The 23,176-nt window shown below is 39.2% G+C and overlaps 1 protein-coding gene across 1 annotated transcript in view; it reads left to right on the forward strand.

Annotated features, from left to right (window-relative positions):
* The first annotated feature begins 1,719 nt into the window (after nt 1-1,719).
* CFTR (CF transmembrane conductance regulator) overlaps nt 1,720-23,176 on the forward strand; it is a 139,280-nt gene continuing 117,823 nt past the window's right edge. Inside the window, exons 1-6 of the mRNA XM_074952101.1 lie at nt 1,720-1,823; nt 3,816-3,927; nt 12,435-12,650; nt 15,079-15,168; nt 16,646-16,809; nt 17,939-18,064. Coding sequence (XP_074808202.1) covers nt 3,898-3,927; nt 12,435-12,650; nt 15,079-15,168; nt 16,646-16,809; nt 17,939-18,064 — 626 coding nt within the window. The 5' untranslated portion in view covers nt 1,720-1,823; nt 3,816-3,897. The remainder of the gene's footprint in view (nt 1,824-3,815; nt 3,928-12,434; nt 12,651-15,078; nt 15,169-16,645; nt 16,810-17,938; nt 18,065-23,176) is intronic.

The following is a 23,176-nucleotide window of genomic DNA, read 5'->3' on the forward strand; positions in this document are numbered from 1 at the left end:
TAAGCTAGATATAGATGTCCACTTGGGAAATATTTAATTTCCCCAAGTGCTTTATGTACTGAATAGCTAGGATTATTGATTTATGTTTCATATGATTAATTACCTTTTAAAATTATAGATTAGTTTGTGTATACACATGTTCTTTCATACAGTCACATACACGCATGCATTATGACCCTGACTCTCATTTTTGATAAGGCCCTTGTACACTGTTCTGTATTATATTTACACCCACTTTAGGGCCCCTTTATGCTGCCAATGTAATGGGGCCTTAGTGTAGCTGAGAATCTGGTCCATTTTTTTAATATAATGTGCACGTACACAAACACACAGTTAAACCTACACTAAGACTCACCTCCAATAAGCAACTCTAAGTGACCACTTTAAAACATCCCTTATTCTTTACCTGAAGTTTTGTTTGACCCTTAGTTACAGACTGTCTTTTCTTGGCAATAAATTATGCAGGTCTTTTGCTCTTAGATGGTAACTATTTTGAAATCTACATTTGTTAGATGACAATTTTTATTTCATTCCTAAGTCATATGTTTGTCTATGCAACACACACATTTATACACATACACAGTGATCATTCACAATCTGTTTTTTTCGCATTATCTATGCAATTATTTTGGAGAAAATGTATAATAGTTAACAATGATAGCCAAGAATATTTTGCATGTAACCTTGGGTATCTGTAAAATATACCATCACTTTTAGTAAATCGTAAATTAATTTGCTAATTGTATTTTGTTTTACTTGTGTGTCTTCAGATGACCTTATTAATAGATGATGACATAAAATTATGAACAGGATTTCTTGGGAACAGTGTTCTAGAACATGTAATGAGTAGCAGGCATTTCAGATACTGAATAGATCAGACAAGGGTTTATAGAGAATTTCCCCTATGGATCAGCAAGGGCCTCCTCCTGCTCTGTTTGAAATCAATGGAAATGTTGCAACTGCCATTGATGCAGTAAAATGAGTTCCCAAATCATTCTCAAGCTGATTGTGTCCAAAAATTGTTTCCCAAAGTTATTCCCTAAAAGCATGGATATTTGGCATTGCAACTTCCATTAATAATACAGCCTCGTTAATGTTAAACCTGTCCATTGCACTAAGAATGTGCTCTTTAAGTTCTGTATTAACTTTATAATGACAAAAATAAATGGAAGTTAGGGATGAAAAATATCTTCAGCACACCCATTATACTTAGAGGCCTTCAAAAGGTCTTGTGTAACATGCAATGCAAGCTGCTCTGCATGCAATTAATGCTGTAATGTAGAATTTCCTTGCTTATATGAATATAGCGTCTATCACTAATGTAATATTATTTTGTGATTTAATAGTCATGATAATGGAGACTATAAATTATTGGAAATATAACACAAAGGGCCCAATCCTCTACTCAGTTAACTCCTATTGACTATGAGAGTTTGTATGTAAGAGAGTCTGGCAGTTCTTGACCCAAATGGTCAAATGTAAGAACTCTGAATCTGTTTGTTAATGTCATCTATCTATCTATCTATCTATATGTACCAGATGTTTTCAGTAGCTACATCATTCTTGGTAAATACAATATAGTTTCATAGTTTATTATATAATATGTTGTATGATGAATTATCTATGCAATGCTGGATTGTGCTTTAATAGCTAAACCAACTCCAGAATTAACCTTGGAAACTGATAGTTATTATTATTCTCTTTCTGCTTAGATGGACAAAACCAATTTTGAAGAAGGGTTACAGACAACGTCTGGAACTGTCAGACATATATCAAATCCCTTCTGCGGATTCTGCAGATAATCTTTCTGAAAAATTGGAAAGGTATGACGAAGTATGTATTTTGTTAGCATTATCTCATGATGTGGAAGGCAGTAACTAGGTCTGGAAGAGTGAGCTAGAAATGGTGGAGGTATCTATCAGCTTAGTTCACTTAATTAATCTATTGAAACTTGACACCAGAAACACTGGAACAATAGAGTTTTCAGATGTTTTTAAGCTCCAGTCAGATTTCAGACAGTAAATGGAATATGGCTCAGTTCAGAAAATTTTGAAGCTATGTAGTAGCTTGCAAAAAATGGGTCACTTCGTGTCCGTCACCAGACTCTCAAACTCAGTGTCAGTTCAACACCCCTAATTTCTTCCTTGTAGCATATCCAGGTCATCACCAAATCTTATTGTTTTTTGTTCTATACCATTGAAAAAAATTCCATCCTTTCCTTTATGTCTCCAGGGCTAAAATGCTGGTTGTTTCCTTATTTCTCTTAGGCAGCCTCCTCTGCCCTGGCCTTCCTGATTACCACCTTGCCCTCCTCCACTCACTACCACAGCTAAAAATCTACTGACTTCCTGTATCCTGTTCAGGCATCTCATTCTTTCTTGCAAGGACTTTGCATTACTTCACCCGGGCCTACATCTCTGCTCCCATTTCTTTACTCTGACAGTGCCTCACTGCTCTCTTTGTATTCTTCTCCCATTCTTATCTTAATGCTCTCTTTCATGCTTTGACTTACCCCTGAAAATCCCTTCCCACCTTTAGCATAAAAGACAACCACCTTCTCTTTGTTGAAATCCCTTTTTAAAATGTACTCTTCATGCCAAGCCTACCAGTGTTAACACACCCAGGTGGCCTGTGCTAGAGGTCCTCCACCCATGGAATCCCTATTGAGTCAAATGGGAGTTTGTGCATTGAGTGAAATTCACCCACATATAGAGGGCCTGCAAAAAGCCTCACTCAAAATAAGGATTGTGTGGCTCTTAAGTAGTGTATAGGCCTTGTGCTGGCCCTGGAATCAGTTTCACCTGTGGGGTGATTGCAGAAATGGGTCCTAAATGAGAAGCTAAAGTAGGGCTTTAAGGTCCAGGTTCTCTAAGGGAGGCTCCTAACTTCCATTGATCTGTGACTAATTAATTTACTAGCTCTTGCACATACTTTTTTTTTTTTTTAAAGATCCATTTTATCTTTTGCTGTCATCCAGGACAGATTGGCTATGCATTGCTAAGTCTGTCCATTTAGATTAAAATGCAGGGGGCTCCATTTTCAAAAATAACGGTGCTGAGCATCTGCCTGCTGAAAATCAGACCCCTTTAAGATGTCTTTAATTGGGCACCCAAAATCACTAGTCACTGTCCTTTGCCATTTGGTACTGTACTGAGCACCCTGGTGATGCTTAATAAATATTGATACAAGGTACAATTTATACAGGAAGTGTCCAATTCCTTAATCTTTCTATTTGAATGCATGTTATCTTTATTTGCCAAAATTAAAAGTATTAATTTACAATTATCAAATAAATAATTTGTATAAATAGTAAACTTGTCTCTTTGCTTCTGACGGAAGATATACTATACACTAGGAGGCTACCATCTAAAAATCTCTTCAGTGCTGACAAAAACCAATGCAGTCCATTTTTAAAAAGTCACATTTTAGAATAGCTTCTCTTTGTTTTCTTCTTGCTAGGAACTGGAGGAGCTCCAAAACTTTTATTTGCCTATTATTTGTGTATTGGTCTTAAGAAGTACAGCAGGTTTCTTTAAAACATACAACCTGACCTTTTAATGAATTAACTCCCTGCAGGGTGATGTATGGCTGAGTATATAAATCTGCCAAATATGTGGGTGAACTAGATTTGAACTTTTGTTGAGCTAACAAGTCAATGAGGGTCAGATCTTTGGGGTCTCTGCAAGGCTTTGTTTCATCAGCCACCTTAGCTAAATCTCCTTGGATATACTTGAGTGAATTGAACTATGTTAGAGCTGTAGACTCACGTATTTGCTCACACAACTTAATGGTCTTGTTTTTTGGTTCCTTTTCAGACAATGGGACAGGGAGCTGGCAACTTCAAAGAAAAAACCTAAACTTATTAACGCTCTTCGACGGTGCTTTTTCTGGAAATTTATGTTTTATGGAATATTGTTATATTTAGGGGTAAGATTTGTTCTTGTTTTGAGTAAACTCTGAATGTTGGTAGCTATCCTGGTGATTGCTAAATTACTGAGGAATCATTCTAATAACTACCTTTTCTTCTCTGTGACGTTGTGTGTAAAGATTACAAGGGTACAGATGCTACAGATACTGGGGAGGCACAGTATACATAGCTTGTGGAGTTTCACAATTGGCTGTTGGTGCCTTGAACCCCCAAAATGTATCAGGACCCTGGTTTTAACATCTAGTCTATAAAGTAGTAAAGTTCTTTAATGTCCTTTGGAATTAAATGCTGTAAGATATTCTTATCAATATGAAATAAATTATTGCATGCTACCAGTGATCTGCATGGGCATCTCCCATTTACATTAAAGGGAGTTTAATTCATATAATCAGCATTTTATCTTAATTTCACTTTAGACTATGGATTTTTACCAACAGATTGTGTAAAACTGATTGTTTGTTTTATGGTGTATTGTGGCTAAGGTCACGGTAGCGTTGTGATCAAACAAATGTAATAGGTTTATTGCTGATGTTGCAATAGTTTCATTACCCTGTTGAAAGAAAAAGAGTAATGTTCTTCTTTCTGTTACACCGGTGTGAAAGTGGAATGATTCTATTGGCATCATTGGAGTTTCTTTTGTATGTCTGCCGGTGCATCAGAGAGCAATATTTGGCCCAAAGGATGTGTATAATGGTGAGATGTTCTAGATAATGGCTTCCAATTACATGAATGTAGGAGTGATAGAAGCTCTTTACATTATGTGTCATTTCCTTCTTCTTAATTCTTAGAATGACAAGTCTAAATAACAAATCTTTTTCAGTAGTTTTGTAGACAAATCTTGATTGACATCATTACGGCTAACAAGCTCTGAGGCCATGTGTGCATATTTATTACAATATAAATTTATCCGTAAAAACAGTGGTATTTCATACAGCAGATTGACTGTAGCTCTGGGCATCATTAGACAAAAAATAGAGTCAGGAAGTCTAGAAGGACAATATAATGAAGAAGCGAGAAGTTGTAAAACTTAGCATTCTGTTTTATCTGAAAAACAAAACCGCCCCCCAAAACTAAGTGTTGCGTACCTACCTCTATTGGTTAATCCTAGCGCTTCCTTTTAAAAAACTATTCAATAACCACCACCTTTTTTAAAAAGGAAAAAAAAAAGCGGAACCAACTACATATGTTCTTTTAAGTTAAGGGTAACCCTTCTTAGGCACAACAGCATTGAATGGATATTTGGGACCATTCACATCAGCCATGTGTAGTTTAGTATTTTAAGAACTCTGTGACGTTGGGTTACATTTTTAAAATAAAAGACTTGATGCTGAATAATCACTTCTATGGAGTTTTCAGGTTAACAATGTAAGAGTTTAAAGGGTCCTTTTTCATTTTTAAACCACATTTATCAAAATTCTCTAACTGCATACACAAAAAGTTTCTGTTTTCCTAGCTATTGACAGACAGACACAATTTCTGGATAGACAGAGATATTGGGCTCAATCCTCAGATGCACAGATGAGGAAAGGTGTCAGGGAAGGGTGGCTCGTAAGCCACCTTTCAGCTGGCTAGTATCTGAAATAGTCCCTGGTTGCTTGGCATAATTTAGAACCGCCTCAGGGCTCCTCTAAATTACACTGTCTGCAGCCAGAAGCTACCCCAGCAAGAATCTGGTTGGAGAGGTATGTATTCTGCTTCCTCTTTACCTGTCATGTCCTATCCTCCATTCAGGGGAAGTTTAGACCTGCCTGCAGAAGTTGTACACCACCAGAATACTCTTCTGTTTCCCCTTGGTTACCCCTTTAAGGTAGCTTTCTGACTCTTTTGCTTTGCAAAGCAGGAAAATAGGAACTGAGGATTCAACCAATTCTCCCTCTCTCTTTGTATGTACAGACAGGCAAATACTAAATTAGACTATGAGCTCTCTGGGACAGGGAGCATCTTCTTTGTTGTGTAGCTGTCCAGTGCCTAGCACAGTGGGACCCAGATTCTTGACTGGAGAAGGTGCTCCTGTAATATACAAATATATAATAATAATGAAGATGAGGAAATGAAGGAGAGAATAGGACATTGAAGGAAGGAGAAAGAGAAGCTAGTCTGAGGGAAATGTGCACTGGAAAAGGCAAGGGTTTGAGGAAAAGAAACATAACCTACTTTAGAAGGAAAATTGTGCTGATGAAATGGAAGTGAAAAAGAGGAGGAACAAAAATAAGGGAGCCATTGTACTGCAAGTTAATAGTTTTTTAAAATGTGCTGTTCAGTGCCACTATACTAAAAGAAACCGAAGTACACATGTTTTTGTTGAATGTGCATGTGTACACAGACACACACAAATTCAGGCCTGGTGTCATTCAGCAGGACAACTCATTTTTCCTTGCTGACGTTGCACACATTTCTCTTGGATTCACGCCTTATTACAGTTTTCTCTTACGTTTTTATCTGTAGATTTGATGGTTTTACTCTGGCCTACTTGGGGCTATTGAGAAGATTCAGCTAGTGCAGATTGTGACTGCTCATCTACTTGGAGGGTATAGTGTATCTGTGCTCGATAGCCTGCATTGGCTTCTGCTTCACTTTGGTTGCTATTCAGAGTTGTCTGGGTATGTGTGTGGGGTGGTATTCCCACAGAAAATTAATCAAGCATCTTTGAGAACAGGTTCCTCAAATGCATTTCCTCTGTGTATAATCACTAAAAATCAAGGAAATCACCAATCCAAACAAGATTAACATCCACACCAATCTCATTTCACATATTCCCACAACAAAATCTTTATAATACCCAAATGCCCTCATGGAATTTTATCAGCTTCTCAAGAGATATTGCCTCGGATACTTCTACCCATCAACTCCTTTAGAGGTGAAGAGGGGGCTGATTTTGGGCTGTGCAAAAGGAGGGGAGCAGACAGGTTCAAAAGAACGTAAGAATAGCCATACTGGGTCAGAACAATTGTCCAGCTAGTCCATTATCCTGTCTTCTGACAGTGGCAATGCCAGATGGACCAAACAGGGCAATTATGAAGTGATCCATCCCCTGTCATCCAGAGACAGCATCTGGCATGCAGAGGCTTAGGGACACCCACAGCTTGGGGTTGCATCCCTGACCATTTTGGCTAATAGCCAAATGAATGCATCTAGTTTTTGAACCCAGTTATAGTCTTGGCCTTCACAACATCCTCTGGCAAAGAGTTCCAGAGGTTCACTGTGTGTTGTGTGAAGAAATACTTCCTTTTGTTTGTTTTAAACCTGCTGCCTATTAATTTCATCAGGTGACCTCAGTTCTTGTGTTATGAGAATGGGTAAATAGCACTTCCTTATTCACTTTCTTCACACCATTAATGATTTTATAGACATCTATTATATCCCCCCCAGTCATCTCTTCTCCAAGTTGAACAGTCCCAGTCTTTTAAATCTCTCCTCATGTGGAAGCTGTTCTATGCCCCAATCATATTTGTTGTCCTTTTCTGAACCTTTTCCAATTCTTATATATCATTTTTGAGATGGGACAACCAGAACTGCACACAGTTTTCAAGGTGTAGGTGTACCATGCATTTATATAGTGGCATTATGACTTTTGGTGACTTATTTGTCCCGTTCCTAACATACTATTAGCTTTTCAGGCAGCGAGGAAGAGTTAGGAGTGGGAATGAAGAAAGCCCATTAATCCCTGCCCTATCTTTAAATCCGGAATCTTTGAGGGTTTTTGGGTGGGTATTATGGGAGCCAGTTAACCTTAATCCATCCCTCTTTGTGACCTCATAATTCATTAACAGGGAAACCTTTTTTGTGTCACAAGCACTGGACTGTAATATCATTCAGTGGCAGAAGAATTAGCTTTGAAGACTGATTAGGAAAGAAAAATCTCTGTTTATACAAAATATCTTGTAATCAGAAATGATGGGGAACGGAAATGCAGAAAAACTGACAGTTCAATGAGTCCTTTGTAACATGCATATAGTTCAAGGTTTGCTAGTGTGTAGCAATGATTCTGTAAGAGTCTGGCTCAAACTCACAAAAACAAGGGAAATCACACCTACAGCCAAATATTCAGTCTAAGGTTCTGGCCCTAACTTTTTCTGCATAAGGAAATTAACAACAAGAAAATAATATAAACTGACACTGGCTGCTCCAGCATATTAGAGTTCTGTATTCCGCACAACATTGTGTTTAAAAAGTTAACACTATACAAAAACAATGTTCAAAATATTAAATGGATTGGCCTCTATCAGCTTGCTAGTTTCTAAAGAATACTTTTTAAAGTGATTGCTGAAAAATGAAGGCTGACAATTGGAGCATTGGAATAGGGCCAGATTTTGAGTCTCATGAACACAATTCCCACTGGAGTCGGAGTGAGGACTTCAGGCTTTGTAAAAACAAAACAAAAATGAATATGGGTTTTAACCTTGCTTTCCTTTTGAATTCCTGGTATTCGTATAGCACCTGTTGCAACCAGCACCACAGCTCTGCTCTCAGTAGATCTAGTAATTTCTCCCTCTCTCTCACCTCATGCACCTTAGGTAATGATGTTACTGAAGGGCAGACACTTGCATTCTGGTATCCTAGCATGCTATAATTCACTTTCATAAATTGTTGTGTTAGGCACATCAAACTGTTCATGGTTTGTTCTGTGTATCTGCTTCCCTGCTGCCCTAAACATCTATATTCCTCAACCATTAGATGTCTCTTTAAAGAAAAAAAAACACACTTCTTGCAAGCAATTTACTAGCCAGTTAACCACTTAGTTGTGAGCATAGTTGTAATACATCTGTACAATACTCTCTTTCAAGCATACTTGCATAACTGTATATTGGTTAGTGTCCATTCAGGCAAATTAACTGTATCACAAATGCAGAAACAGTTTTAACTTTCCCCTTCCTTGCTCTCAAAGTACTTGTTTGGGTTTTTTAACCTCTAATGCACTTTGGTGCAATATAAATCAACATAGCCATACCTGGGTAATTTTTACTGCTGTCATTTACACTATAGGAGTTTAAATTTAGGTAACAGAATGAATATCCCTGAAATTCTCCTGTTGTGTAATTTTAGAAGTGACCATTTACATGTCCACTGCTGAGCTACTCTGTGGAGACATGCAAAAACGGGGTTGGGTGCTACTCAAGAAGGTTGAGGTGTTCAATGCCTATTTTGCTTCAGTCTTCACTAAAAAGGTTAAATTACTATAAAGTGGGTGCACAACTTGTTGAAAGACCATACTCAAAAAGTAGTTCTCAATGGTTCACTGTCCGACTGGGAGGGGGTATCTAATGTGTGCCCAGGGGTCAGTCTTGGGTTCAATACTATTCAATATTTTAATTAATGACTTGGATAATGGAGCGGAGAGTATGCTTATAAAATTTGCAATGACACCAAGCAGGGAGGGATTGCAAGCACTTTGGAGGACAGGATTAGAATTCAAAATGACCTTGAAAAATTGGAGAAATGGTCTGAATTCAACTCAATGACATTCAGTAAAGATAAGGACAAAGTATTTCATGAGGAAGGAGAAAGCAAAAACACAACTTCAAAATGGGGAATAACTGGCTCGGCGATAGTACTGCTCAAAAGGATCATAAATTGAATATGAGTCAACAATATGATGCTGTTGCAAAAAAGGCGAATATCATTCTGGGGTGGATGAGTAAGAGTGTTGTAGGGTAATTGCCCTGTTTTATTCAACACTGGTGAGGCCTCTGCTGGAGTATTGTGTCTAATTCTGGGTGCCACACTTTAGGAAAGATGTGGACAGATTGGAGAAAATCCAGAAGAGAGCAAGAAAAATCATAAGTTTAGAAAACCTGATTATGAGGAAAGGTTAAAAACACAAGGCATGTTTGTTCTTGAGAAAAGAAGACTGAGGTGACAGTCTACAAATATGCTAAGGGCTGTCATAAAGAGGCTCATGATCAATTATTCTCCATGTCCACTGAAGGTAGGACAAGAAAGCATTGGCTTAATCGGCAGGAAGGGAAGTTTAGTTCAGATATTGGGAAAAGCTTTTAACTATAAGGGGAGTGAAGTTCTGGAATAGGCTTCCAAGGAAGGTTGTGGAATCCCCATCATTGGAGGCTTTTAAGAAGATTTTGGATAAACACCTGTCAGAGATGGTCTAGGTTTACTTGGCCCTGCCTAAACTTTAGCAGGCTGGACTTGATGAAATATCCAGGTTGCCTCCAGCACTACATTTCTATAATTAATGTCTGCAGAATTCAGAGTGGCTCAGCAGGTGAATATTCTTTTAAATAGTCCTATTGCCTCCCACACAGGTACACATATCTCATACCAGATAGGCAAGACATTCTAGTTAGCTTAAAGTTATATTAATATTTGTTAGCTGTTAACTTGTCAGAATTACAGGACAGAACAATATGAAAAATACCCAGATTTGCCTTTCTGTGTGTGTATTAAATATCAGTCTCTCGCATATATGATCTCTCTGCCAACATGATCTAGCAAATAAGGTGGCACGTTGCCAGTCATTATTCTTTGTATATTCCTGTAAACCTGTAAATCACCTTGCTTCAATTAGCTGAAAACATATTTGATGTCTCTATATACACAACAAACACAGTCACAGAGCATGGTATTTCCACTGATGCATAAATGGAATAAATTGTAAATACCAGAGTACATGCTACTTAAGACAGATGTATAAAACTTACCTGGGAATCTCAGGGAACATGAAACAAAGCAATGCCCATGTCCTTGAAAGCACTGCCCATGTCCTTGTTTCGCATTTTTATGAGATGTATGAAGTTGTGATTTGCTGCTCACAGATGCAGATGGTCTTAACACAGCTGTCTAATGTTGTGTGTCTGTGTCTGTGTGTGTTTTGTAAACACTCCTCCTTTGCCTACTAAGAACACTATTGTCTTTGTCAAACCAGGACTCAAGTTTACAGTATTTGTGTTGACACAATTATATTTAATCTGGCAAAGGTAGTACTTAACACAGGTGATCTATTCCGGGTATACATTTTCATTTCCTGTGTTGAAACAGTCAACTAACTTTTCTATTCTGATGCGATTGTAGCACATGATGTAAAAGCAGTTAGTAATGCTGTTGTCTTGATAACCATAAGTAATTTAAAGAGTGTGGAGAGGAAAAGAAAAATCAAAGGGGAAAGTCCTGACCTATTTATCACTGAAAACCCTGAGTTACAACTGAGCTCCAGTAGCTCATGTCTTCCTCTCTTCCTGCATGGTAACTCTCCCTGGCACTCAGTTTGGGGGCACCATTTAGGAACATTTAAAGTGTATCACACATCTGTACAAAGAGAGTTTTGCAACTGTCTATTTGTTTAGCATTTGACACGCTCACTCTCTTTGCTGGGAGAGAAACAAATACGATGGGAAGCGAGAAGGGGACACACACACACACACACACACACACACACACAAAGTTCTTAGCACTAACAATTAAACAAACCACTGAGCTCATTCATATTTCACAACCCTTCTGTGGTTTCCACAGAATATAAAGGAGAAAGTCATACCAAGGAACTCAGGTGATTTTTGCATCTGTATTTTGGGTGGGGTGAGAGGTAGAGAGAAAGAGGTTGTAAGTGGTCAAAAATGAGAAATTGAGCAAAGCCTGGACAGAGGAAATGGAGGGAAACAGACCTATTCTCCTGGCACAGAGCAAACACCAGTAGGGTTTAGTGACAGCAGTAATGAAGGATAAGGAGAGATGTGGGGCAAAGCTGATCTCAGGCCCAAGATAAATATAGTGGTCGATTAATATCCACATAGCTATACCAGAGTATTTGTGTTTCGTGCTCTTTTCGTTATTTCCTATCCTTTCCCTTATGTTTCACCCTATTTCTTCTGTTGTTGTTCTGCTAACATTCACTTTAGGACATATTATGAATCTGGCTGTGCCTTATTTGGTTCAGTGATGCACAAGGTAGACTGGTACCCAAGGGTTAGAGTGAAGAACCAGCATCTAAAGTGCTTCTGGATTCAAATGTGCTGAGTCATTAACTCAGTTGTTCAGAAGGCTAAAATTAGGGTCTCACTAAAAAAAAACTACCAAAAAAACCCCCAGCGCAAGCATGTACACACAGGAAAGGCTGAATGGACTAATTGCTTATATAGTTTCTCTTTCTTTATGAGAGACACATATTGAGAATAAAATCTTTCCCCGTGAGCTTGAAAAGTAAATCTAGAAACATATTGCTAATTTAAGCACTTTAACAAGAGTTACATATCTCAAGAGCAGTAGATATTCTTAAAGTCTATGGCCTGGTTTCACTATTGCATTAATAAAATTTTATGTTGGCTTAACTCCATTGACTTCATTGGAGTTACAAGAACATAATACTGGCGTAAAGCCATGGTGAATCAAGCACTTTATGGCTATTGTATCTTCTTTTAATTTGCACTGTGAAGAGAGCAAGCATCCTTGCTTACGATATACTAGAAGTAAATGGTTGACACCGCTTGAAATTAAAAAGTTGTCTGTTCTGAAAAAGAAATTAACTACAAATGCTTTCTCTTGTCTTCTCCTGCAGGAAGTCACCAAATCTGTGCAACCTCTTTTACTGGGAAGAATAATAGCCTCCTATGATCCTAGCAACTCCCATGAGCGATCCATAGCTTACTATCTGGGCATAGGCTTGTGCCTTCTCTTCATTGTGAGGACACTGCTTCTGCACCCTGCTATATTTGGCCTTCATCATATAGGAATGCAAATAAGAATAGCCATGTTTAGTTTAATTTACAAAAAGGTAGCTTTTTCACTTTCACTTGAATGAATAAGAAAGCAAAATGATTGTATTTAGTGTATGCTGCTGGCACAAGAACATTTTCAGAAGAGGGTTAGAAGAGGGGAGGTTTTAGGCAACAAACTATAGGAGAGATCGGGTTTGAATAATAAAGTGAACATAAAGCACAAGGAAAAACTACTCTACAGCATGCAGTTTCCTGCATCCCAGTTATTTATTGACTGTCGTTTTGAAGATTTCCTTTTAAGTGGCTCAAATCTGCCCTCAGATTGATACTGTTGATCTACAGAATTGGAAGCATTCAGTGGTTACCATTAAAAAGCAAACATTTGCCAACAGACATCACACACTCATCACTGTTATATTCTATATTAAATATGGGGAAATCCCCTGTTATAGCTCAGATAGTGATATGTAATAATGCTTGGCAAATGCTGACTTTTTTATGGTGCCTATGTATGCATTATATTATCTAGAAGCTGGTGCCCTAAAATTATTTGTCGACCAAGATTCTTCCTTCCTCTGAAAAGTGTCTAGTAACAGATGTTCATGTGCTCTTTGTTTTGAAAATGTGAAAATCTCAAAAGGACTGTGATTTTTGCCAAACACAGCTCTATTTAGCCAAATGCATGTATTATTCATATGCTACAATCTGAAAACCGGCAGATTTTGAGCTAATACAGGGCATTGCTGTTGGAAGTGTATGTGTGTGGAAGAGGGACTGTGCTAGAATAGTTTTTAGATCACAGCTCCTTCCTGTTGTAAAATCCTGATGATTCTCCTCACCTATTCAAAATCACATTTTGCCAGCTGTAGGATGATGTACTTACATAACAAAAGACCACATCCCCCATTATAATCAAATCCATGTTGAAAAAAATTATCCCTAGATAAAAAACTATCAAAACTAGCTGAGAGGATATACTTTTCAGATCACATCCAGTGGTAGTCTTAGGCCACATCTACACTAGTGAGGTTATAGTAGCACAGTTGTACCGATGCAGCTGTGCTGCTGTAAGATTGCTCTTGTAGCCGCTCTATGCCGATGGGAGAGAGCTCTGCCATCAACATAATTAAACCACTCCCAATGAACGGCGAAAGCTATGTCAATGGGAAAGTTGTCTCCTGCCGACTCGGCGCTGTCCACACCGGTTCTTCTGTCGGTGTAACTTATGTCACTCAGAGAGGTGTTTTTTTCACACCTCTGAGCAACATAAGCTATACTGACAAAAGTGCGAGTGTAGACGTAGCCTTAGGCTCTATGCTTCCAGGGTCCCCAAACATACTCATACATTTCACCTACTAGCTGAAGTGAGCCACTGGTTTGATGAAGAACAGAATCTTCAGTGCAGCAGTTTTCGCTTTGTGAAACTGCTGAGCAAATCTCCTGAACAATGGAAATCTTGCTCTTCAACAAAATAGCTGCTATTTTGTTGAAAATCTTCTTCTCTGATGCAATACAAAAGCTCCTGGACTAGTAAAATCCATTCCCTATGCATCAAGTATCAATCATCAATTTTGGATTCCAGGAACATCATCAATTTTGGATTCCAGGAACATTACTGGGGGCATATGTCCAAAGGCTCTGTTATATTCCTCCCCTAAACTATTCAAAAAGCCTTCTTCATACCTTGTCAAAGAGCAGAAGTAGCCAAGTAAATCTTCTTCTCCATTAGCTAACTGTTTAGCATAAAGATGTAGTTTTGTGATGAATAGTGGTAATAATTGTTTTCTTCTTGTAGTTAAAGCAATTCTATAACTCCAGACCAACATCTTTTTGACTTTCTACAGTTTGTTGTTTTTAAGCTACCAGGGGCTGAAAAAACATAAGACTCAGATATATGGACTTTAAAATACCAATTGTTAACTAATTATAAATTAGAAACCCATTAATAGATTTATGGGAAAATACTCAGAAGATTCAAGTTTTACTCAGAGATTTTGTGCTGAAAATTTGGGACCGGTCGGGTGTGGATTTTATATAAAAACGAAGAGGTTGAAATCTTATGTTAAGTGCAAAATAGAACCTAACTTTAACTATGGAGTTGTTACTGCTCCTCATTACAAATTTCACCATGTCTGTCAAGAAATTCTTGTTAAGGTGTGCACTCTAGAGGATTTGGGACCATACACAGAAACACTCAGCATGCATGTGTAATTCAGTCTTGCCTTACATATAGAAATATGCAACAAAGTAAAAGCTAGGTTAAAAAAAGTCCATACTGTATTTGCAAAGTAATATAATGAATACATTAAACTTTAGTGATATAAATAAAACGGATTTAATAAGTGTTTTTCTTTGTAACAAAGATAGCAAATGAAACATTTGTATTACTGTTCACTGGCTGTTAATTACTAATATTTCTATTTATTCTCTTTTATTCAACTAAGTTACAAGGCCATTCATCTACTGTTTTGTATTATTTTGCAGACCTTAAAACTGTCAAGCAGAGTCCTAGATAAAATAAGCACTGGACAACTCATTAGTCTCCTTTCCAACAATCTGAACAAATTTGACGAGGTATGTCACTGCTTGTTTAAGCTCCTGTATTTGTTGTATCACAGAAACAAAAGTGAGTGACTGCAAAACTTCAAACAGTTCTAGAAGCGTTAGCATCACCATGGCGACAGTCAAGCAATGGCAATAAATGGCCAACTGTGGTGAGCTGTGCTCATCTTAAGAAACTCCCAAACTGCATTCCCACCTGCATGATGTGTGGGTGTGTAGTCAGGGAGAGGCTGATTCAGACCACATCTTCTCCCATCTCCTGCAGCCAAGACAGCGGGGTAGCAGCACAAACCTGTAAAGCGAAGAGTGCTAGTAGTAGCATGTGGATTGTACAGTACTGTATGTTACTCAGTTGATGGAAGGGCCTAGAAACTCCATGAATTTCAAGTCACAGAGTGTCTGTTTGGCCATCCTATTGGGAGGAGAGGCATGCCACTTCCAACTACAGCTAGCATAAGGCTGAGGTGTGAGGAAGACAGGAAGAGTAGAACTTCTCATGTGATACTCGGGAGGCAATCAGCTAGTGTGGTTATGAATACAAGTACAAACCCTTCGCTAGACAAATACTACCTTGTGCATCCCTCTCCAAACCTCTTGATAGCATGGCTCCCTCAGGACCTATGCTGTCATACAAATGCTAGTATGATATAGACTTGTACCCCCACCATACATCTTGTATGGCAAATAGCTATTAATCTCTATGGCCAGGATGCTGCAGGCATCAGCCATCTCCCCCCGTCAACTGCTCCCACCCTGCTGCCCCTGCTCCCAAAACCACAGAGCTGCCAACTCACAGAGGGGAATTCTACGCTGCTTGTACATCACCCTCACTCCCTCTCTGCATGTACCAGCCATTATTGCCTAACACTTGTGAGGTTTTTCGTTTCTCAGGATGTGCACTGTCCATGACATTATTTGGCCCTCAGGACTACAGGAGTTGGCCCTAAATCCATGCCAGGGAAAACAAATGAGGGAGATGACCATATAGGGAGCAGGTTGTTTTGAATTAATTGCATATACAGCCTTAATCACTCTTTCACCGAAATAAGTTACCTTCCATAACAATTTTAAATAATTCTTCATAGGTTCTTTCATATATCTTGTCTCATTTGGCAGTGATTGAAAACATAGAGGGGAGAGGACGGGGGGGAATCCCGGTCCCTGTGAAGTCAATGGCCAAACTCCTACATGCCTATATGGGGCCAGGATTTCACTTTGTATTTATACAGTTTCGAGGAGAGTTGTGGACTGAACTTTGTCCCTTGAAAAAAACAAAGCTCATGTGTGGAATGTATATATGCATTGGTATGTCCTCAGTGTAATTAACACCCACATTGCTATGTGCTCAGAACCACAAAATCTCCTCTATAAACTTGTTTTACTACTGGAAATTCTTTTCCTATTCTTTGTGCAAATTGTTCAGAGTATCACCTCAATAGCTCCTCTCTCTTTCATATTGTCTGAGTATTTTTGCTGTGGATTTTTGCAGGGGCTAGCATTGGCTCATTTTGTATGGATTGGACCTTTACAAGTGGTGCTACTGATGGGACTGCTGGTGGAGATGTTAGGGCCCACAGCATTTTGTGGACTTTTCTTTGTGATAATCATGGCCCTTTTCCAAGCTGGGTTAGGACGAATGATGATGAAGTACAGGTGACAAAATGTTAAAGATGTTCTAAATAATTGTATGTTTTCACAAGACATATTGCTTTATGATACTTATGGTCCTCACTTAAAAATGTTACTCTGTTAGAGTCTGCTCTTCTGAGGACAGGATTACACAAAAAAAAATCTGAAGTAAAGAAAACACAATAGAAGCACTTGGAGAAGGGTAGAAAAATATTATTGGGCTAATGCTGATGTGGTTCTTTAATAGACTAATACATTAATAATTAATTGGTCATCTTACAATTAGTTTGTAAGATTATTTCACATATGGGGGATAGTCCTGACTTAAATCAATGGGGCTCCCTGGTGAGTAAATAAACACAGAATCTGGTCCTGTTTCCAAATCTTGGTATTTATATAGGTTGGTTGTTTTGCAACTGTGTTTATAGCCATTGCCTTGCAAAGCAAGATCCTAACTTTTTTTTGCCTCTTCATGAAGTAAATAAAATTGAAAGAAAAATGGAGAAAGTCAGAAGGAAATAATGGAAGAAAAGGAGATTTAAAAGCAAACTGGAGATTGGGAGAGCAGGAACACACACCAGAATACAGGAAATTAGATACAAAAATGACTTTAGTAAAGTTCGTTGCGCCAATTCATCCCCAAAGTCAGTGGAGGTTCCTCCCTGAAGACAGTGGAGTTCAACCAGGGCTGAATTTAGTCCCTTTTTCTTAATGAACAATGTTTAAAAATAGAATCAAATTCTAAAGATAAACAGATACTATTGTTAACATACACAAAGCCAAACCTTACTTACCTTACACTGGAATTCCCACTGATATGTCACAAATGAGTAAAATGAGCACAATTGGCCCATAAAATGGCAGATAAGGCATAACCCTGCATTCCTTGTGAACTCCACATGCCTCTTAATCAGAATTTGGAGGGTGCAAAGAACGTAGGTTCAGGGTCTTATTTATTAACATTGAGTGTGTAAATATTAAAAATTAAGTGTTTATATGTATAAAGTAGTGAGAAATTTTATAAAATATTAAGACTCATTGTCAATTATGTGAGTCATACTTCCTAGAGTTTTTCTTCATAATGCATTAATTATTTGTCTTTGAATGCACAGTATTATTCACTATTATTATTTAATGCCTCATTATTTTACAGAGACAGGAGGGCAGGAAAGACAAATGAGAGACTTGTGATCACCTCAGAAATAATTGAGAATATACAGTCAGTTAAAGCTTATTGTTGGGAAGATGCAATGGAAAAAATGATTGAAGGCCTTCGAGAGTAAGTGTATTCATTTGTCAGACTCATTTCTATAAGGTTAAAAAAATTAAAATTCTTAGATGCCTATGAATAGCATCCATGGTTACGTTAGCTAGGAAACAAGACCCATCAATATTCATCCTTCATAAATGGGCCATCAGCAGGCAGTGGGAGGAACATTCCCTCACTGTGGTTTTGTTTCTCCCCCAATTTATCAAGTGCAGTATGGAAGTTTTGTGGTTCTATTTTTTGCTTTCTCCAAACTATTTGATAAAAGCAACTCTAAATGACAGGGCATGAGTGGAGATGGTCCATTGGTCTGTTATTTCCATCTTGCTGTATAAAGCAACTAGCCGCCTCAGATGGTGTTTCATGTATTCTAAAAGGAATGCAGAGGAAAAACTCCCGTTCTGGGCTTGGAAACAGCTGGTTTTTTTCATCTCTAAAATGTTGATGGTTATGGAAAAAAAATCAGAAGACCTGACTGCTTAGCTATATGTAACTGACATTCAATGTTACTATTTAACAGGTATAGGTAAAGGCAATCCTAGCATCTGTATTTGTTTCTAGCTAACCTATTCCTTACCCTACCAAAAAAATGGTATCTGTGAGATTATGATTATTCAAGGCTTTCTTCCAGTTCTGAAGCAGAGGTATGAATCCTCTGCAGTTATTTTGCACAGACTTCATTAAAGACCCCTTCAAATCTTGTAATACAAGGCTGTTGGGGTCATGTCATGCTTAAGAGTTAGAAGTACTCCTGCTTTAAATGGCTATACTGGACTTATAAATGTGATAATCTGGGAGATCTTTGTGCAACTACCCATTTTAACCTCCAGAGCTGCAAGTATAAATCACTACAGTTTGAGCCACAGAGCCAGGCTCCCTACAGAAGAGCTGTAACAGATTCACAACCAGTACAGATCGGGCATGGTGGGGAGGAAGAGACATAACACATGCTGGCCGGTGGGTTACTCTTGCATCAAACCTATCAGAGTAGTGCATCTACTCCCACAGAAAGAGTAGGAATTAAGCTTCAGGTGTGTGGCTGGGAAAATAACAAAAAAGAACAGAAGAAATGTAAGGACCATATTTCATGTAAATAAAAGGAATGAAATAATATTATTACCCAAACATGTCCTTATTGTGCAGCTGCTTATGTTGTGCCTTTTAAATGGCAACCCATAGAAAGTGCAGCGCTTGTTTCCTTCAGTGCAGAGAAGTCCTTGAAAATGATGGTACCTGTAATCTATTTTGATTCAATATGGGCTGAGAGGCTGAGTTTGGATCCAGATCTGAATTAGGGTTGGCTGAGGTTCAGATTCCAGGCTGAATCAAGGCTAGGTCTTAGATCTCATAGAACGAAAAACTCATGAGTTGTTCTTGTGAGATTTGGGCCAAACCTTGTGAGTAAGTACTAAAGAAATGAATAGACATGTATATCCCTACAACTGAATGTTGCACAAATTTGTAGAAAGGCTATTCTGTATTATATTCCACAGGTTTATTGACCCTATTAAGTTTTTAAAGAGCCCCATTGGTTTAATAACTCTTGTTAAGTTATGTATGACTTTCTTTAAGAGAAAATGGCAAAAATTTCATGAGAACATCTTACCTCACATACACTTTCTTCCCTCTTGGGCCACTCCACAGAGCAGCAAGTGGGCCCTTGACCCTGTTCATCTACACACCAGCCAACAGTGCTAGCTACCCTGAAAGTGTGTAGAGCAGAAACACTCCTCTGGAATGGTATGGCTTTGCACTGCCACCAACACAGGCTGTGCCTTAAAAGCACAAATGAGCTCATACTAATGGTAAATCCCCTCCACAACAGGAATCTGAACAATACCTCTATACATCCCTTCCAGAAATGCCAGAGAAGTGGCACGGCCTTTTGAACAAGTCAAGATGTCCAGACAGCTTAAAAAAAAAAAAATCTGGGCTCTGGCAGAGGAACAGAGGAAGTGAATTCCAAACATTCAGGTGCCCTTATAGGAAAAAAAATCACCACTACCATCTTTTGAGCAATCCCCTCTCATTTAAAGCAAGACAATTTGGGCATCTATGCTGTTTACAACTGTTTAAATAGGATATGAAAACACAGGTAGTCTCCCGGGCAAGCTTGTTCCAAACCATTTTGGATTTTAAAAGGTTAGTGAGCTTCTAGAGACACAGAATTCCTATTACTAAACATCCTGGGAGCTCCAGTGATGAGACACATCTCTGATGACGTATATTCACTGAATGATTAAACTCAGACATCTAAGGTTGAAATAGTGGGATAAAGGGTGCACTAAAGCTCAGCCTATTTCTATCATTTTATGGCGCTGCTATCAGGAAGCTTCTTGCAGTTTAGCACAACGAGATAAGAAAATGTTGTTCTCCAGTGTGTTTCACATAGTCCTAGTGGGTTTTTTTTCTACATACCTGCAAAGCAGTGCTTTTTGTGTTATACACTTCCTTATCCCCATCCCACCCCAAATTCAGGTTTTTCCTAGGGATTTAGTTTCCTTCTTTTCACTTTAATCCCTGGTGCTTCTCTTCTCTCCCCGCCCTTTCTCCCCCTTTTTCTCTCCATTCTCTGACTCTTTGTATTTTTGCTGTACTTGACAAACTTATGTTTGCTAAAAACTTTTATAAAAGGATCTCTTCTGCTGGCAGTTCTCTAAAGCAGCATATCAGTTGATTTAAATTTCCCATTTTCTATGGATGCCATGACTAAGAAAGATGTACAAAACCTAATCTATCTAGAAGGGAGTAACCTCAGCAACCTGTTGCTGTTAAATCCACATGAAGATAATGGGCCCAATCCCTGTCCTCAGTAAGAATTTTATCTCAATAAGGACAGAGGGCCAAATCCTACTCTCCTGCCAGAGAAAGGTTGGAAGACTGGGAAAGTCCCTGAATTTCCTCCGAATTATCCTGGACAAGGTTTGCCCACTACAGACCAGGTAGGGGTATGATGCTCCTTGCTGGCAAGGAGTTGCAGAGAAACCCTACCCTTTTCAGAATATTAGCTCAGGGACCGAGTCCCTCTCTATTAGGTTCTGGAACTCTCTGCCCATCAACTGTGGTAACATGACTCCTTTAAGAGTCATGCTTCTTTTGGTTTCCCAAGCATGCATGGCCCAAGACCTCCTCTCGGAAAATTTATCAGTGGAGTAAGATGCCATGTGAGAGATTTCTGACTATCTATGTGGGAATAACCTTGTTGCTCCATCTAGGTTGCATTTCCATAGTTTGTTTATGAGCAGGTCATGGGAGACAGTATCAAAAGCCTTACTAAAGGCAAAATAGACCATGTCAACCACTTCCCCCCATCCACAAGGCTTGTTACACTGTTAAAGAAAGCTATCAGTTTGGTCTGTGAGACTGCTTGTATTAGCTACATCAGATGTCCTTTTTTAGCAAAGTAGGACCTGTTGCTGCTGCAGGTAGCCCGGTCCTACAGATAGCATTTTCACAGACACACACACACACACACACACACACACACACACACACACACATAGCATTTTCACAGACACACACACACACACACACACACACACACACACGTAAGAAACTGCAATCTGTAGGGATGTGCTACCTGTAACACTGGAATCTGATGACTGCTATCTTTAGGAATTAGCTACATCAGATGGCCTTTTTTTTTTTTTTTTTTTTAGCAAAGTCGGACCTGTCGCTGCTGCATATGTTTCTGGATGGTACAAGGCCCTGGAATCTAATGTATACACATTAACCCTCACGGGGCACATCACTATACAAAAAAAGTTGTGTCTGTGCCTGTAGTGGGGCAGCTTCCCCACTCCGATAAGCAGGGAGTTAAAAGCAGCCAAGCTAGACATGGTCCATATTTCTAGCCTCAGATACAAACGTTACATGTTGGATAAACACAGTCAATAGGTCTTAAGTTTTGCAATGATACCCCACATCAGCCATCTTGCATAAAGTATATATTAGCTACGTCATATCCATATCATAAGCATATTTTCATAAAGAAAGTAGAGTATAATGTCACACCCCACATGTATGTTTGCTGATCTGCAAATAGTAAAGGACCATGCACTTTTGGGTGCAAATGCTCATGACAATAGTGCAGAGCCATGCAAGCTCCATGATTCTGTGTGAGATGGCAGACAGTGAGGGGGGCCAGGCAGGTTTGTGGGTTTAGAAAAAAAGGTGTAAATATTATGTATATGTTTATGTATGGGATAAATATAAAATTAGTGGAAGGTTAACAATGCCTTATAAGAAGTTGGATCCCATGGCCACAACCACCCCTGTCTGACCTGTTTGGTACCCAGCATACACTGCCAAACCAAAGCTTCCCAAAATACAGTGGTGCACCTCACTCTGAATCTATACAAGTGCTTCTGGTGAGTACCCTGACTGCTGAGACAAGGAGTCCAGGAGACATGCACACAAGTGACATAGTAACTGTAGTGACTCTATGCTGACATAACTTGCCAGGATTATCTACACTGGCAGTTAAAGCGCTCTAACTAGCTGGCTTAGGGGGTGTGAAAAATCAGCCCCCCCGAGCAAGTTTGAGTGCTTTAAAGCACTAGTGTAGACAGGCTCCGCTCCCAGTGCTCGGAGCTAATCCCTTGTCGAGGTGGATTACCTGCGGCAGTGCTTTGAACTTTGTAGTGTAGACGTAGCCTCAGGAGATTAGATCAGACAAAGAGGGGTTGCATTGACTAGCCATTGGGATGCCTGTGCCCTGGGAAGCTGATGCTGAGAGGTGCTCTCTGTGAGAGGGGAAATAAAAAAAGCCCTGTTGCCCCCCATCATTTTTGCAAACACTGGTGTCTCAATCCACTGGGGTAACTGTTACCCACTGTGCCCCTGCCTGTGCCAGATTTTGCCCTCTGTCATCCTCTGCCAGCACTTCACCCCGAGCTTAACTCCTGCTCCTCCCCCCCGCCAGCCCTGATTTTGCCCTTTGGCCCCTCTCCTAATCTTGCCTCCAGCTGCTTGACCCCCCTGACCAGTCAATGTCCGCCCCGTGCTCAGACCCTGGCCACCCCCCCTGCTCCCATTTGCTCCCTTTGCCCCTTTTTAACCCCTGTAAATAGCAGTCAGCAGATTTTTATGGCTAATAAGGTCAGGGTAAAGGACAGTGGCTTC

Source organism: Natator depressus, chromosome 1, assembly GCF_965152275.1.
Source record: "Natator depressus isolate rNatDep1 chromosome 1, rNatDep2.hap1, whole genome shotgun sequence".
NCBI classification, from domain to species: Eukaryota; Metazoa; Chordata; order Testudines; family Cheloniidae; genus Natator; species Natator depressus.